This window comes from Pleurodeles waltl, chromosome 3_1 (assembly GCF_031143425.1).
Source record: "Pleurodeles waltl isolate 20211129_DDA chromosome 3_1, aPleWal1.hap1.20221129, whole genome shotgun sequence".
In the NCBI taxonomy this organism is placed as follows: domain Eukaryota; kingdom Metazoa; phylum Chordata; class Amphibia; order Caudata; family Salamandridae; genus Pleurodeles; species Pleurodeles waltl.
The window spans coordinates 830,389,009-830,406,271 of NC_090440.1; the positions used below are offsets into that span (position 1 = coordinate 830,389,009).

At 42.2% G+C, this 17,263-nt stretch overlaps 1 protein-coding gene across 3 annotated transcripts in view; it reads left to right on the forward strand.

Moving 5' to 3' along the window:
• Positions 1 to 17,263, forward strand: part of LOC138284668 (uncharacterized) — a 353,800-nt gene that overhangs the window by 36,713 nt on the left and 299,824 nt on the right. For all 3 annotated transcript variants that reach the window (XM_069223733.1, XM_069223735.1, XM_069223736.1), the window contains exons 2-4: positions 992 to 1,342; positions 5,773 to 6,093; positions 10,214 to 10,318. In XM_069223733.1, the coding sequence (XP_069079834.1) occupies positions 992 to 1,342; positions 5,773 to 6,093; positions 10,214 to 10,318 (777 nt within the window). The remainder of the gene's footprint in view (positions 1 to 991; positions 1,343 to 5,772; positions 6,094 to 10,213; positions 10,319 to 17,263) is intronic.

Below are 17,263 nucleotides of genomic sequence, written 5' to 3' on the forward strand. Positions count from 1 at the left end.
ATTATGACTTTTCCGCTGGGCCAGCGGACAGAAACAGCGTTTCCGTCTGCTGGCCCAGCGGAAAACTCACATCAACATTGCAGCCGGCGGACATGTTGATGTGCAGCGGGTGCAGCAGCACCCGTCGCGCATTTCACTGCCTGAAATGCGCAATGGGGCTGTGCCTGGGGGCCCCTGCACTGCCCATGCCTAGTGCATGGGAAGTGCCGGGCCCCAAGTGGCACCCCGAGTCCCCCTTACCGCCAGACTTTCTGTGGCGGTATGGACAGGCTGGGGGTTGGGGACTCATAATCCCCTGGCAGCGCTGCTTGCAGAGCTGCCCTGGGAAATATGACCGCCTGGCGGACGTCTGGCGGTCAAGTGGAGGGGCCGGTGGTATGGCCGTGGCTAATGCGCCGCGGTCATAATACATTGGCGGAACACTGCCAGCCTGTTGACGGTGTTACTGCCAGTGTACCGCCGGCCGCCAGGGTCATAATGAGGCCCTTGGTGTCTAAGCAGATCATTTAGACAATGACAGCACAACTCGCTCCCCAGCTTCAGAGTTTCCCTACTTTATCATCATTCTCTCAGTGAAATGTAAACAAACCTAGACATTCTGTGTGCAATCAGGGTCGCTTTTTACCTGAAGATTGAGCATTGCAGAATTCAGCTTCAGAACCTTTATGTTAAAACTCAATAACATATCTGGATATTTTACTATTCTTTTAATAACAGAACAATATAATCCATTATTTAAATTACAGATGTCAATAAACAGTGGCTTAAAAGTTGATTTGCATGATGAGTGCAGCAAAACGAAGATGTGATCCCACAACATCATCTTCCTCTGGTGACATTTAACATTTATTAGACGATGTAGGAAGCCGGCATTTACATACCGAGTGAATAGGAGATTGGTTTGGATCGCTGGTTTGAACCAAATTCTACACATGATTGCTTTTAACAAACAAGTGCTTTGAATAACATTGTGCTCATGTTTCCTTTTCAGTAACACAAAAGCTTCAAGTGACCGTGAGTGATGTGTCGGCTCAGCTCCATGAGGATGTGCTCATGCCTTGTAGAGTAACAGGCTACAGAACACCCGAATTAGACCTTCCCAACGTGGGCGTCAAATGGTCATTCAGGTCTCAAAATGAAACGGAGGAAGAGGTTTATTCATTCAACGGAGCAGAGCACAAGGCCTCTCGAGTGGGAGCCCAAATCACAGAAAAAGAGTTGCGAAAAGGAAACGCTACGCTGTTTATCCCACAAATCAAGCTTTCCGACGCGGGAAGGTATAAATGCACAGTCTTCGTATGGTCAAACAAGGCAGAAGGAGGTTCATCGCTCTCCGTCTTAGGTCAGCATCTCATTCATATACATTTCATCTCTTAACTATCTCTTCAGTTGTACTGCAAAGAGAAACAGTATTCACAATTAAATGTATATTGCATTTTGTTTTTTTACGAGTGGGGAGTTTTATTGTCAGAATCCATTAATGCTATGGTTCACCATTCCTCTGCTGTGTTCATATTCTTCCAGGAGCCTCATTATGCAGGCTTCCATGTAAGCAGCTTTATGCAACTTCTGCACTAGAAGAGAACGATGCATACTTTTTAGGGCCTAGCAGGTCTGCTGTGGAATAGCTTGGGCAGAGAAGGGACTACCTCCGCTCACCCATTGATGGCTGGCCCACTATATATAGAGATCTCTAAAAGGTAGACTTTTGTTCTCAAACTGCCCTCACCAAAAGAGCGGAGCGCTTTCAGTGAAAACAAACCATGCTGTCCTGTTCGTCATGCCAGGGCACCATGGCAAGCTGGCAGGAAATTTGTGTTTGCCAAGGACAAACCCCCCAAAGCACAGGTTCATTTTGGAAAACCAAAAAACACTGTTCCTGATGTGCTGGAAGTTTCCTACACGCATGCGCGGCAGACAGTAATAAAAATATACTGACATAGCGCCCGAAAGCCTGCCCTAAATAGGGCAGGCGTTCAGGCTCCATGGCTGACAGGGGTTATTTAGGACTTTCCCATCCTCGCAGCCAATGATGGCTCCGCCATCCCCAAAAACCTGCACACTGAAAAAGTTAAATTACTAGTGCAAGCCTGTAAACAGCAGGAGTTTCTGAGTAGTGGGAACATCTCTGTACTTGACTATTGCAGTGGGAGGCAGAGTGAAGCAGCTCAGGGGTCAAACAACAACTAAGTTGAAAGAACATTATATATGTCTGGCCTGTTTTGTCCTCAAATCATGTTTTCAGTTTCAGTGTAATCTTTATGCATTTTAGTAGTTTGTATCAGTCGGCGTCATGCACTTTTATCTCATTCCTTTGACTTTTAACAGGGCTTTCACAATCCAACATTAGGCTGTCCTTAAGTATGCACAGGTGTCGTATGACTAATGAGATAATTACAAGATTATTGCAACGTACTTCTATCTGTACTCTGCAATCGCAGTCCACGTAGTGTGTTTGTTACATTTCTGGCACTACAGTGCCACAGTCTACTTACAGTAACTAATCTGAATGAGAAGTGCATAGCCCTATTTGAAGTAAATTGTATGACTCCAAGGTAACAGACACTGAGAAAAACCTCATCCAGAAATCAAGCCTCTGTTTCAGTTTCTGCTTTACACCAAGATGCATTATACAGGAAGGTTTTTGGGGTCTGCATAAGGGCATGTGGGTTACAGAGGGTCTGCTGTAGGAAGGTTTTTTGATGTTGCAAAGACTGATATTCACACATTCACTATGTGTGTGACCCCAGAATACCTTTCTACTATTTACAAAAGCCGTTTTATGAGCCTGAAAAATTGTTTTGGACTCTTAAAATGGTCTTTTAAACTCTATACATATGACAGGAGGTGAAATGACAGAGGTGTCAACTGCTTATGTGATTTCGAGAGGAATGTATCAATGTTTTGTGATGTAGTTGCAAGCCATTGATCCAAGGGAGTGAAAACTGATTTGCCAAGGGGAAGCTGTCCCTCTGGGATATGTTTACCTTTGGGAATCTTGACAAAGAGCAGAGCAAGCAGTGGTCCAGAGAAAACTGTTTAGTCTCCCCTATGTCTTCTTAAATGGAGTTAAAAAATAAATACCAGACTCTTTAAAGGACAAGGGCTGCTTTAAAAATAGTTTCCTGCTTGGGAATGCAAATGAAAGCCCTGAAGTCTGTCGTCCCCTTGCAGACCTCCATACTGTATCTGCAGCCAATCATACGGTGCAAATTTCAACCTGAATAGTTTTTTTTTATAACTCTATTTTACTGAGTTTATAATTAATCAACTTAAAGACAGAAACAAAAACAAAGCACTGCATATCAATGTGAGATACCACAATAACGATTGCTCTCCTGGGCGAGGAATGATGACATATTCAGACATGGAGCATATCCAATTAGTCTAAAAGTGGTTGCTCCCCCCACCTCGCCAAGGAGCTCAGATGTAAACAAATCATTCATTTAATATATTACCATCGTTACCATATCACCACAGTAGGTTGTCCCCTGTATGCCTAGCACAACACTACACAGTCAACAATCGTCATCAGTACTCCAATCAGAACTGGACTCCTGACCCCCTGTGAAGCATTCTAATTACGCGCTCCAAGCCCTTATGTCAGTTAGAGCCCCTTCCTCCCGACGTGTCAGTTTCATGTTTTGTTCTTCGGCCACACCCCATTCCAAAACATCACGGGTCGAGCTAGGAAGAGATGGGCTTCGTGTACTCATCCAGCATATAGCCACCCTACATTTAGCCAGTAGCAGTGCAAGCTGTGCAAGTCTGTATAGGATGCGCCTATCCCGTGGTCTCCGTAATATACCCAGGAGGCAGGTCAATGGCATCGCCTCAAGCCCCAGACCGGTGAGCCCAACTATTTTCCAAACCACCACCTACCAGAATTGCTGCACCTCTTTACAGGACCAAGCTAAATGAGAAAAGGACGCACCAGTCTCCCCACATTAAGGACACCCAAACTTCCTCGTTGGGTCTATCTTGTTAAGTCGCGCTGGCGTAACATATACACGATGCACAAAATTAAAGTGCAACAACTTAAGTCTGTGATTACAAGATACTGTGCGTACCAGAGACAGTGACATATTCCAGTCCAGATCTTCTAGAGTGTCCTCAAGTTCTTCATCCCAGGCCCTACGCGCTGCACACTCCACCCCCCACAGAATCCCCATGCAGGGCTCTATAAAACAGGGTAATCAAACCTCTCCTCAATTTATTAATCCATTCAACACCTCTGATGCTGGGGGGGGCCACCGGAAATCCAGACCAAACATGAGCAACACTCTCGATCTTAGCATACTGCAAGAACTTTCCAGCACTTAATATGAACGTATCTCGTGCCTCCTGAAAGGAGATAAACTCATCGTTAGGGTATAAATCACCCGCCACCAAGAAACCACCTACTCTCCAAGCTTCCATTGACATTAAGTTATCCATATCCCCAAAAGGGGCTTGACTCCAAATCTTTAACTCCCTATCAAAGGGGGCACGTCAAAGTATTTTCTTCACCACTTGCTCCCAGACCCCTGCTGTAGTCTTAACCAAATACAGAACAGGATTCTCCCACCTACCACCCGTCATTAACAGGTGTAGCAAATCCTCACCTTCCAACATGCCAGCAAATAGTCTCTTCTGTCAGTTGTGGGAGTGTGTCATCCACCTAGCAGCATGTTGTAAAGGAGCTGCATAATAATGGAGTCTTTCAACCTGCTTAGTTAATATTCATTAGGCATGTTGTTAGGCGACCTATTGGCACCTAAATCACCTAGTTTTATGGAAACCATTTGCCCTGGTTTGAGAGTGGGAATAGTAAATCGTGCCCAGAACGCTTTAGAGGTGACACATAATGTCCTACTTTGCCTAAGGAGAGTAATAGACAAACAATATGAAATTGCAGCATCAATAAAGTAACGGTAGGGTATACTTTGGTTTGTGACCCTTTATTCATGACTTTGCTGGTACATAATTTTCTGATGTGAATCCTTTATTGATTAAAATTACTTTTGAAAAGTTGTTGCAGGAGTAGCTCAGTGGCAGCAGTCTTTCTTTTTTATTTTTTTAACTGATTCAAGTACACATTTGCCACGATTGTTAGGGAGTAAATGTTGCCTTGCGGTTTCTTAGTGGGGAGCTATAAAAGTAGAGCATTTCACACCGTCGAGGAAGGCCTATTGTTCATGCTATAATGGCACATCCTCATTGTTGCATTACAGCCACAATTGCTTGTAATGCCCTAGAGCTGCAGTTGGATGAGCGATGCCAATGTTTGGCACAATGGTACCATGGTACAGTAGCACCAACTACAGCAGTGTACAGGATGCTGCTTGGATTTACCTGAGACCGAGGTCGCCATTAGCAGGTAATGATGCACTATGGCGTATAAGGTGTTATGCATGCAGCACAGAGTAACCACCTTCATTGGCATTATTTCACATGCCAGGTATTTATCCACAATACACAATCCTTATTGGAGCTCTTACACTTACGCCTTTAGGAATTACCATGTACTGAGTGCACCATTGACAAATACATTGAGCCTGCAAGAACAACACTGCTGCTATTCTGATACTTTTACATCTTCGATGTGCTCACATTTTATTTGAGGAGTTGAAATAGAAACATAGAGACTCCCCACACTGCTCTAGGGCAGACTTCATAAATGTGAGAAAATTATGAAATGTGTTGGCTATGTATGTTTTTGTCAAAGTCAAACTTCTCGCAAAGTTATATGAAATCTAAAATGTGACTATTTTGTTTGCTTGGCTTTTACAGCTAATCCCAAAGTAACCTTGTCATCATCAGCAATTTCAGTTAAGGTTGGAGATGAGAGGTCCATATCTTGTGCGGTCAGCCAGTTTTATCCCGAAAACATAGAGGTACAATGGTTTGAGCTCTCAAATGACAAAGTAAGCAGTGTTGCTGGAGACATTTGTACTGGGGCCCTTGTTGACAATCCAGATGGAACATTTAATGTTACCAGCCGATTACGCCTTCGGCCAACTCTGGAAGATAATGAGAAAAGGTATCAATGCACTGTGGAACACAAGACTCTTCCTCAGAATTTCTCAGTCGCTGCTGCCCTCAGTGTTACAGGTAAAGGTACTTACACAGAAACACTGGAAAATTAATCTGTTGTTTATATAAACATGTTTGTGCTAACTATATTTTGGCATTTGCATTTTTTCTTTCGTATTTAGAGGTCAGCAGCATACTAAAAATAGGTGCAGTTTTTGTTTAATTCGTTTTTATAGTTGTGTCAGTTTTGAGTTGAGCGCCAATAACAGTACATTTCATTTTTTGCTCAGTGGTAACACCAGTATTAGTCGTTGTTACCACTGAGCACAAAACATTTGTGTGTTATGCAGTTCTTTTTCCTCAAAAGTGTACATTTCGGCCAATAACCCACCAGGATCTCAAAATAAATTTAATTTGCGCTAACAAGTTTTTGCTCCCACAGTTTAACACCTTGAACTGAATTAGCCCCTTTTTTGGTGAAGGGTTCAGACTAGTACCAAAAACAGCTCAGTGTGTTTTGTTAATCTCAGTGGAACTTACATTGAATAAATTATGTACACTTCCACAGTGCAGTGTATCCACTCTTAATACTCAGCAATTTGCATGGAAGATGAGCATGATCCAACCTATCAGGAATATTCACAAAGGTAACTTACACTTGTGAGTAAGTTCCGCATGAAAGGACAAACCCAACCTGTCTCAGCCCCCACCATGGGCACTTCCTAGACCCTGTTTTTACCTCATGTAACAGTATCATGATCTGGACTACGGGAACACCATGTATGTAGGAATCAGCTACCAAACCACATAAAGACTTCAGGCCACCCAGAATGCAGCAGCCTCACTGATCCTTAGCCTCCATGCCAGTCTCACATCACCCTACATCTAAGGGAACTAAACAGGCACCCTGTACATAACCACACTTAGTTCAAGCTCCTCACCCATATATACAAGTCTCTACACAACACAGGTCCAATCTACCTGAATAGCTGTAGGCAGTTCTACCTGCCCACAAGGCACCTCCGCTCAGTCGGACTCTCACTAGCACACGTGTCTCGCATACAAAATAGCGGATCAGAAGGTTGTGCCTTCCAATACATCGCTCATAAAGCATGGAACAACCTCCCACACCACATTGAAGCCTTCATATTGCTTACTGAATTCTGCAAGAAGCAGAAGAGCTGGCTGTTTGAGAAAGAGCCACAAATCCTGCCCCAAACTCCTGCAAAGGGCTAGGATACACTCATGTGTGACAGAGGTGCTATAAAAGTCATCATAACATAGCATACCAACTAACTGACTTCTGCCAGCAGAGCTCCATTATTTCAATATGTTTATTGAATTGCCACACACTAGTGTGGTGATACAAGCACCTAAGAGTTGAGAATCAAACTTAGTTTGAAAGGGGTGTATGGCCAACAATTGTAAGACATCACTGAGTAATACCCACCACTGAGGCACAGCAGTACATTGTTTAATACATTAATTTCTACTAGTGCAAGAAGGTAGACAAGCTAAAAGAATGACAGAATGGAAAAAGGTTTAATTCAGCCATTTCAAAGATGGCTTTTAATCTCATTTTGCTGATATTCTTATGTTGTTGGAAATATTGTATTTCAGTGCTCTTGTGTTTTATCAGAGCTTTTCCAAATCCCACAACCCTTGCCCACGACCTGATTAACTATGAAGTAAAGGGATGTTGGTGGAGGCTTACAATAAGTTAGGGGATTGCCAAAGGCAGAAGGAATTGAGGAAAAAATCTGAGTTTGCCGGAGGTGGTGCTAAACCCTGGGTCTCCAACCTTTTCTGTAGTGAGAGCTACTTCTAATCAGTGAAAATCATTGTGAGCTACTGAAGGCTAAGCAACTCGCACATTTTTACCAGACACCCCTACGCCCTCTTTAATAGACTTTAAGCCTAATGTCCACAGAGTCAGTAACTATGGTCTGAATAAAATAGTTTCACTAGGGGCACTATTGATAGGGCTGACATGTGTGTTAGTAAAAGCGTGGTCTTTGGGGACGTATGAACATGTGTGTATATGAATGGGATTTATGTGTATTGTTGACTGAGAGCCCTTTTAGTATGTACTTGTGGCACAGGACATACTTTTAGCCATATGTGACACTGTTATTTGTTTAACAATCATACAATTATTTTATTGGAAGACATTTAGAGGGCAGAAAAAACGTTCTGCACCCATTGAGGAGCTGCTCTCCATACTAATCTGTTCAAGATCCAGGCTTGCCTTACCGGTTGCATCATGATGTCATGTGGTCTTCAGGGTGTGTTCAATAATGCACACCCTAGTGCTCTTTAGCCGCTTTGCTCAGCCCATGACAGCTACAGTGCTTCTGGAGAAGCCTGGGCTACAGGCCGTGCTACCCCCACGCAGAGTCAAACAGAAAATTAAGTAATCAAGAGATCGGCCGATTTTATTGTAAAAATAAGCATCAGAGGAGGACAGAGATTTGGACAGTTCTTCTTGTGGTGGTAAAAAACCCTTGAGACATCGAGGTGAGATTTGATGAGATTTAAGTGGTTGAATTGTGTACTGAAATGCAAAGTCACACCCAAAGAATGACAGTTGATGAGCTAGACTCATTCACCTAGCTACTGGTTGAGTCTGCATTCTACAATTCTGAGTGGAATGGAACCCCTTACATGCTCTGCCAAGTTCAGTGTTCTACAAGGATGAGAAGATAATTGATGGATTACTTTTCGCTGCGTAAATTACACAGAGACAAACACATCCTTATTCCAGTTATTTCCTCTCCTTCTCAGAACTTTGCTTAATTTTCAGTCTGTAAAGGTCCCACTTAGGTATCTAACAGGCCATAGTTAAATAAGAATATATTATGTTAGCTGAGTTGATGTATGTGGAGGAGTCATGATGTAATATGATGTACTGGAAAGTGTTCATGACACCCAAGAGAGTAAGCAAGCATGGTTGCTATGTTCCCTGGGTGTTGAGTGTAATAAAGAAGAGCTGAGCCAGGTTTAGGGAATAATACTGTTGCCTAATCAACCCTGTAAAGGATATGAAGAGCTGCACCTTCCTTTTCCATAATGTGATGCATGATGTTCCTTTTTCAGAGTTCATGTGATGCTGTGTCACAACCAGAACTGAATCTGCAGTGAATGCACTAGGCAGTGATACTCAAAGTGCGGCCCCCTTGTCAACAGGAGCTTTGGGCTGCTATTTACTCAAATCAGTTGTAAAATTAAAAAGATGCTACAGTTTATTTTCGTGTTAACTGAAGTTAAAGAAAGTAAATAACTAGGGTGTCCTGTGCTACTTAACTTTAGGAACACTACAATTTTAAAGACTTACAACAAACGAGTAAAATATGATAAAGTCACTTTCAAATTAAAAAATGTTGATTTCATTAATATGCACCGCCATTTCACCTTAGTGCACCAGATATAAGTACACTGAGATATATGTGTTCGAAAGGGATAGTTTTAATTCATGTATCTCTCCCCCCTGTGTCAACAATACCAATAGTGAACTAAGAGGCAGGTCAGCTGTTATGGACACCGTTTGCGTGGCCTGGGTTGTTATTATACATGGACAACTTTATAATTTCTTTAATTAAACACAGGTTAAGGTTTTGTACAGAACACATCCAGAAGTCGTCTACTTTGAGTTCCCCATATATGTTATTATGAAGAAAAAGGTAGAAAGTGAAATAAAACAGTTGTTTAGGATCACACAGTTTGGTCACGTAGGGACGCCAGGTGTGATCCCTGGTTTTCTGGTTTCACATTGTGCAGTTCAGTCACTACCTACACCGACCTTACCACCCTGGCTGTACCCCGCCCCGGCCACCACCCTGCTGGCTTCAACGCAATCCTTAGTTACACCACAGACCAAACGTTTTGGCCTTTGGGAACATGTTTGAGTGCCCATGCACTGGGATTAATGATGCAATGCCCCAGCTTGTCAGACCTAATAGTTTCAGCACTTGTATGGTCCTTCTTTTAAAAAAGCCAGCATTGTGTCAGGGGGTTCTACAAGGCTTGAACCAGTCAAATGTATGATGCAGCAGTGCTTTAAAAAATCAGAAGAGTTTAAAACAAGCAGATTGTCCTACTCAGTGTAACTCTAACGTCATACTTTAATGTAGCAGAGCTTCAGTTTGTAATATTTAACATGACTGTTCTTTGTCATGTAATTCAAAACTTTCTTTTACAGAACGGCAATCGTGGATGGGAATTATAATTGGATGTATAGCTGGCGTCGTAGCAGCAGCTGTAGCTGTTATCGCCATTGTGGTGTACGCAAAGTTTTTTAAAACAGGTGAGCAATGATATTTTTATTTTTAAATGAGTTCTTGGGAATTATTTGTGAATTATTCAGATGCTTCAGTTAGCAGGGTTGTTTTTGGACATACTTCTTAAATGATGAGAAACAAGAACCTTTCCATAATATTCAAAGTGGGTTTTTAAGTTTTAAGACACCCATATTATACCACAGACATCCTAACTACTAGGCGTAGGGGTTTATTTAGACCTTCGTGAGTGAGTGAATTGGCAGTTAACATTTCTCAGAAATTAGGGGCCAGATGTAGCAAAGGTTTTTACCCATTCTGTGTCTATGGGAAAAAGTGTTCGTACATATGGCCCTAGGTGTTTAATTCCAAAGTTACGTGATGCTTTTTCACAGCCACAGGGTTGTATCCCCTATTTCAGTGATTGCCTCCCTCTGCAATTTGTGTGGTGTGTGATATCTCTCTCTGTATCTCTCCCCACCAAGCCCGCCTGGGGGGCAGCATACTTGCCTCCACTCACAATACTACAGCCTGCCCACCCTGTTTTGAGTTGACTGCCATACTGGCAGGTTACTTTTTGACAGAATTGCTTACTTCAACATAATGTGATCACTTTCCTCAGAAATGAATAGCGGTCCCCAATCTCATGCAAACAATTGGGAATTATTTTTGTTTTTCATAAATAAACCAGTTTTCCCTGCTCCTCGTGATTCAGCAGTCCTGCGGCGCATTGGCCACTGTAACCTCTACATTATGTGGTGGGATCACAGGACTGGTAGGGTTGTAGCTTCTGCTGTACCACGCTCTAAATGAGGGTAGATATGTTTTTTTCCATCAATTCGTCCACTGTAACCACGTGCACTTGTTCATGGGGGAAAAGATGTCATGCGGCACCAAGTGGGTGCCACCGCACACCTCTCCATATTTCAAGTGTGTAACTCTCCAGTTCTCCCGTCTGCAATTTCCATCCCTCTGCCCCTTCTACTGCATGGAAACAATTATAAAGTGACACTGGCAGGAAAAATAGAACACATCCAGATACAACATGCACGCTTGCAGCAAGATGCCTAACATGAAAGAGGGAACATTAATTTCATTGTGGCAGCTGAAGTGAACAATTACATGTTTTTTTGCTTTGTGACTTATTTTCGGAAAATGTAGATAAAAGTCTATGTTGTATATTAGAGACATTGAATGTAAAGAAGCAGCTCGCTCCTATTGCACTGTTTATGGGAGAGCGTGAGGCACATGTGGTTCATTAACCCCTTGGCAGCTAAACCTTTTCCCCCAAGAATGCTAAGACCTTTGGCTGTCGCCGTTAGGCTGTCATAACTTTTTTCCACATAAGATATCTGCACCAAACTTGTGTCCTTTTTTTCCAACATCTGGGGATTCCAAAAAACCCAGGGTTTGATGATTCCCCTGGAAGGGGATGAAAAAAATAGCCAAAATATATCTAAAGTTTTTTTTTTGGGGGGGAGCGGAATAGAAAAAAAGTGCTCTGCAAAAAAGTTTATTTTTCTTTTCCTAAAAAAGGCACCACCAAAAGGTTTGTTGTGCTAATGTCACAATTTTCCTGACTTTCAAGAACATGCAAAACTGATTCAGCAAACCTATCTTTTACTGCAGTTTTGGTATTTTTTAAAGAGGTAGCCCATTTTTTGTAATTTTTTAGCTTTCAACCTACTTCCTGTTTGTGCTGGAATTCGGGGTGAAATCCATGGGTGATCCTGGGAAGCTATAGATTTCTAAAAGGTAGACAGATTGAATTCAGCAAAGGACCATTTATGTTGATCCCTCAAGGGTTTTCCAAAGATACTATCAGTTGAATATGTACAGTCTTTGATTGTTTTCAGATACCGCTAATGCCTTGTGAAGGTCGCTAACCAACATTCTCTTACTAAGATGACCATACTGCAGAAAACAATTGTGGCACCATCATTATTCACAATTAAGACACACGATGAGGAAGCTCAGAGGGAGGTTGAAAAGTCATCAGTAAAGGATCACCATTATGCAGTAGGCACCCAATAAGCTTTAGAGACCAATGTGTCAAAAATTATAATGAATTTAAGAAGAACATGCTTCTGGTTTTTCAGTACAATATAACTAATACTGGAAGGTCATCATGGTAGGTTAATGCACCTGCTGTGGAGAAGAGTGGATTTCAGTTCATAGAGTGTCGCGTGGGCTCTCATTATTCTAAATGAGACTACTGGATTTCTAGGTAGCAGGATCTATAACGGTGTGGGGGACTGAGTCTGACCCACGTGTAAAGAACTCTGTTACCCTAAATCCGGTTTTTGCTCCGGCTAACTAGCAGTGCCTCATTTCTCCCATGTGGAAGGAATGATTTGGCAGCCGAGCGCATGACATCTTTGGAACTTCTCAGGGAAGTCGTGGTTACTCAGATCCAAACCAACTCTCTTATTTCCAATATGATCTCATATACAAATGACAAAGACAGTATAAGTTTTATATAATGTTTTTAATAAAACGACTGTATTTTAGATATTAAGGCGTGAACCGCATTAACCAGAACGATACAACACAGTAGGATTGAAATAGTCACCAGGAGAGTAAAACATAAGAACAAAGCTATCATATTGTCTAACAATTTCTACTCTCCCTCTGCTTGTTCTATTTAGAGCACAGCATGTTAAGCTTCTAGCTTGCCTATTAGAATCACTGTGGAGACATCAGCCCTCATACCTGAGCAAAGACCTGTGATCTTGGTTCAGCATCTGCAACGAGGCAGTCAGCGTCTAGTTGTGGTTCCCTGGTCGGAATCTCCCTCTTGCGTGTATTGGGACAAGGAAGTGATTTTATAACTAACATGTCATCGTGATCACAAAATGTCCCTACGCAGGAATGCCAAGTCTAAACTCCTACCACGTCTATCGGCAATGTACCAGACTGTATCCTTGACTGAAGCACAGAGTAAATATGTTATGGAGAACTCCAGTGCTGAAGTAGGCAAAACAGTGTGATATGAATAAAAAACAACACCGTAGAACTGGCTATTTGAAAAATAACAGTACGAAGCCTAATAAAAAGCATATAGAGCAAAGTGCACAGAGGCTCTAAGCCGTCAGCAAATGAATAAAATATATTCAGGGCAAAGTGCACAAAGGCCTAAAGCCTGAAGCTAAAGCGCAATGAATACGTAAAACTAACCACACTACAAGAGAATGTATAACGCACTTGATTAGACTGTGCCACCAGAAGTGCCAAGGAAGTACGTCTGCCAGGATGAGCGTCTTCCAAGTTCTGTGGCTGGGGTGGGCAGTAGGGCCACTAGGCTACAGAAGTAGGTAATGCTGATTCATGTAAGGGTGTCCAGCCCTGAGTTGTCAGAGAGACCCACTGGTCTGCCAGTCAGGCCAGCGAAGAAACATTTATATATTATCTCCCACCCTCCACCTTGCCCACCTTAACCCCGCCAGGTCTGACTGGGACAGACAATAAACCAGGGCACTAAAAAAAAGGTGGCCTCTATCAGCAAAACAGACCGTTAAAAATGTTGCCCTCATGTGCAAATCAGGGCAATTGTTTAACTTGTAAAGGCGTTCTGCTTAAATGTTTGCAAGGTAGTTTACATATCAATTTAAACGTTTCCCCCCTTTAAAAGACCATCTGAACGCTGTAATGAAGTCATAGATGAACAATTTAGTTCTACTTTGGTTATAATTTTTCCTTCTCTGAATCTCCCACACCTGGATATGAGCATCCCCAGCAATTATGCAGATTTGTTTTTGTGGAGTAGCCATTGCTTGTTGTTGTCACTAGCTAAGAAGATTTGAGAGTTACTGAACTTCCACAGGTACAGGGTGCAGTATGTTATAATGCAAATGTTTGCTTAGCTTTATTAATGGCCAGCTATATGTGGTCCACCCCACCAAGAAATGTAATGTCTCAATTCAAAGCGGAATTCTCGACCCAGGATGTTCTTACTTTTTGTAATAAAATACAAAATGGTAGCGCTGGAATATTATTTGTTACCCTGTTTTGGGAACTAGCAAGAATAGAAAATCATGGTATCTTGCAAGAACCTATTTGGTGCTTTTTGGGTGCATGCGCTGTGCTGCAAGACATATTGTTTACAATTTAGTGGGCTTACAGCCCTCCCACTGGGTACCATTAGTTGTTTTCGTTGTCACTTTCATTTGCAATCATTTGATTGCTAGCTTCCATAGGTTTCCCTTCCTTTCTTTTGTTACCTTCTCCCTGGAGCACGGACCAAGTATGTGTTTTTTGTTGTGTTTTTGTAATACACTATTTTTTTGATTTTATATGAGTTTCAGTATTATTCCTGGACGTGCAATGTGCTTTTCTACTTTTAACACAGGCATATGGCTTCTTATTTATGGTGCTTTCACCCTCTCCCATCTCTTTTGTCGCTTTAGTTACTTACAGGCACAACTGTATTACTATGTGGCAATCTGCTCTATGCTACCACACTCCACTCTACGCTACTCTACACCAATCCACTCTATGCCTCTGTACTCTAAAATACTCAGCTGTATTGCACTATACAATGCTCCACTCTACTCTCCATGCCATTCTACTCCATGCCTCACTACCGCACTCTACCCCACTCAATGGCACTGTACTCTACACTGCACCACTCCAGCCTATGTCATTCTACTCCATTTCAATCTACTCAACGTCACTCTACTGCACTCCACCCTACTGTATGCCGCCCTACTCTACACCACTCCACTCTGCGCCACTCCACTCTGTGCCACTCTACTCCACTCCATTTCACTCTACTTCAGTATACTCTACGCCACTCAGCTCCACTCCACTGCATTCTGCCCCACTCTACTCTGTGCCACTCTACACCACTATGTCATTCCGCTCTATACCACTCCACACCAATCCACAGTATACCAGTCTATTCTATGCTACTCAACGCCACTCTACAACACTCCACACTTCTGTACTCAATCCCACTCTATGCCACTCTACTTTATCTCTGTAAACCCCAAGAGATATCTCTTCCTCAGCGAGTTAGATCTACGTACCTCAAGCCTAAGGCTGCATAATCTTTGTAAACTCAAAATAGTTCAGCTGGTCACTAGTCAATGTGTAACATGGGCAGTTGCTGTCTGATAGCTGTAAGACATGTCTGAATTGACAGGTGGTATTTGAAGCCTGATGGACACATTTCCTGTCTGAAGTCTTCACCTTTCTTTTTGTTTGACCCTTCCCTCACAGAGTCCTATGTGTGCATTTTTATTTTTAGATCCTCATTTGTGGCCCCTAAGTTCTTTGGCTTGCATTACTCACTTTTCACCCCTTGTCAGTACTGTCTTACAGTTTGCCTGCCTCCGTATGGCTCCCCTAGCCTCTCTTCTCCCCTGCATTGCTTTCTTGTGGTCTTATGGTAGAAAGATAAAAGAGATTGCTTGCACCCTTTTACTTGCTTATTTCCTTTCCTTTATTGGTGTTCTTTTTCAAATTATTTTTAACTGTAAATTTCCTGTTATTTGGCAATTGTGAGAGGGTTTCCCCTTTGTTTTTTTAATCCCTGTAGAATGAATAGGAATTCGATGCTCTGTGTTTTATCTCTATTTCCTTATTTTTTATATCTCATTTATTTCAAGAGCAAAATACCTACAAAGAAAAAAGCCCAGTTTCAAGCCCTCACCCAAAGAACCAACCAGCATGTGGAGGAATTATTCTTTGTCTTATAGACTATATTTGTTCATGGTGGGAGTCAGTCTGATGGGAACTCTAATGAACTAGGGCCAGCATCTTGTATGTGTAGTCATCTCTCAGTAGCTGGCACCCCTGGATTCTGCAGTTTTGCAATTCCCCTCAACTAGCCACTTTTGCAAATCATGCCACCATCCGTGCAGCGATGGACTGTAGTGTGATCTCCTAATCATTGACTAGGGCCTGTAGCGGAAAACTGATTGTGTGTTTTATGCTGCTTCTCAAGTAGCACCAGACTCAACAGACATTTTCCAGCAAAGCATTCAGCATTCATGTAGATATGTCTGAGAGGGTTCACACTAATTGTACAAAATGTTGTGACCTTTACACATGCCCACCACAATCCTCTCCACAACTGAGGCTGTTCCCATCTACATTTAGATGTATTCTATGCAACAACTATGGCATCATGTAAGGTCTATACATGCATTTATAGTGTGTAATAGCTGTCTATCTATCTATCTATCTAATTAATATCACCAGGGATTTTTGTAACACTGCATATTATATATTGTATGAACTTGGGTAGGTATTGCTACTTCATTCATGATTGACAGTAATGGGAGCAGTAAAACATTCCGTAATGCTACCAGATCTTTGAACATTCTTATTTATTTATCAGCAGTGTGATGTTATATGAATATATTCTAGACCTCTCATAACTGCATAGTATGCCCAAGTATATTAATAGATGCCTCTGAATTTCTGTGGGAGTTATTACTGTTTCTTGCTTGTTTGTTCCCAGGATTGGGTATAGCCTAATAACTGCCCAGTTAACTCGAAAGCCAGAGACCATGTTGTAGCCCTCAATGAAACCAAAATTTGTGGGAGGACGCCATACAGATCGCTCATGTTAGCAACACGTCTTCCACATACAGAGAACTTATATATCCCTCCCACCACCTGTAAGTCCATCCTATAAAAAATTATGTATTAGCAGGTGGGCTAGAGGTTCAAGCACCAGTGCAAAAATCAGAGAGAACAGGGACAGCCCTGTCTTGTACACCTGTGTATTGTCTACTTCATCAACCAAATACTTTTGGTGTTAATAGGAGGCTTCAGCACAAAGTAGCAGAAGAAATTGCCTCTTCGTGAGACTGCCGCTGCTATTAAAAGGCACACAAAGGCAGTGCATGTCAATACCCAGTGCTGGGCTGTTTTCAGTTTAAAGTGGCTTGTGATGGCACTCTGCGCCATGTGCATCTGTTCTTTCATGTGCAGGATGTAATAATCATCTACTAGAAGAGGGGGTA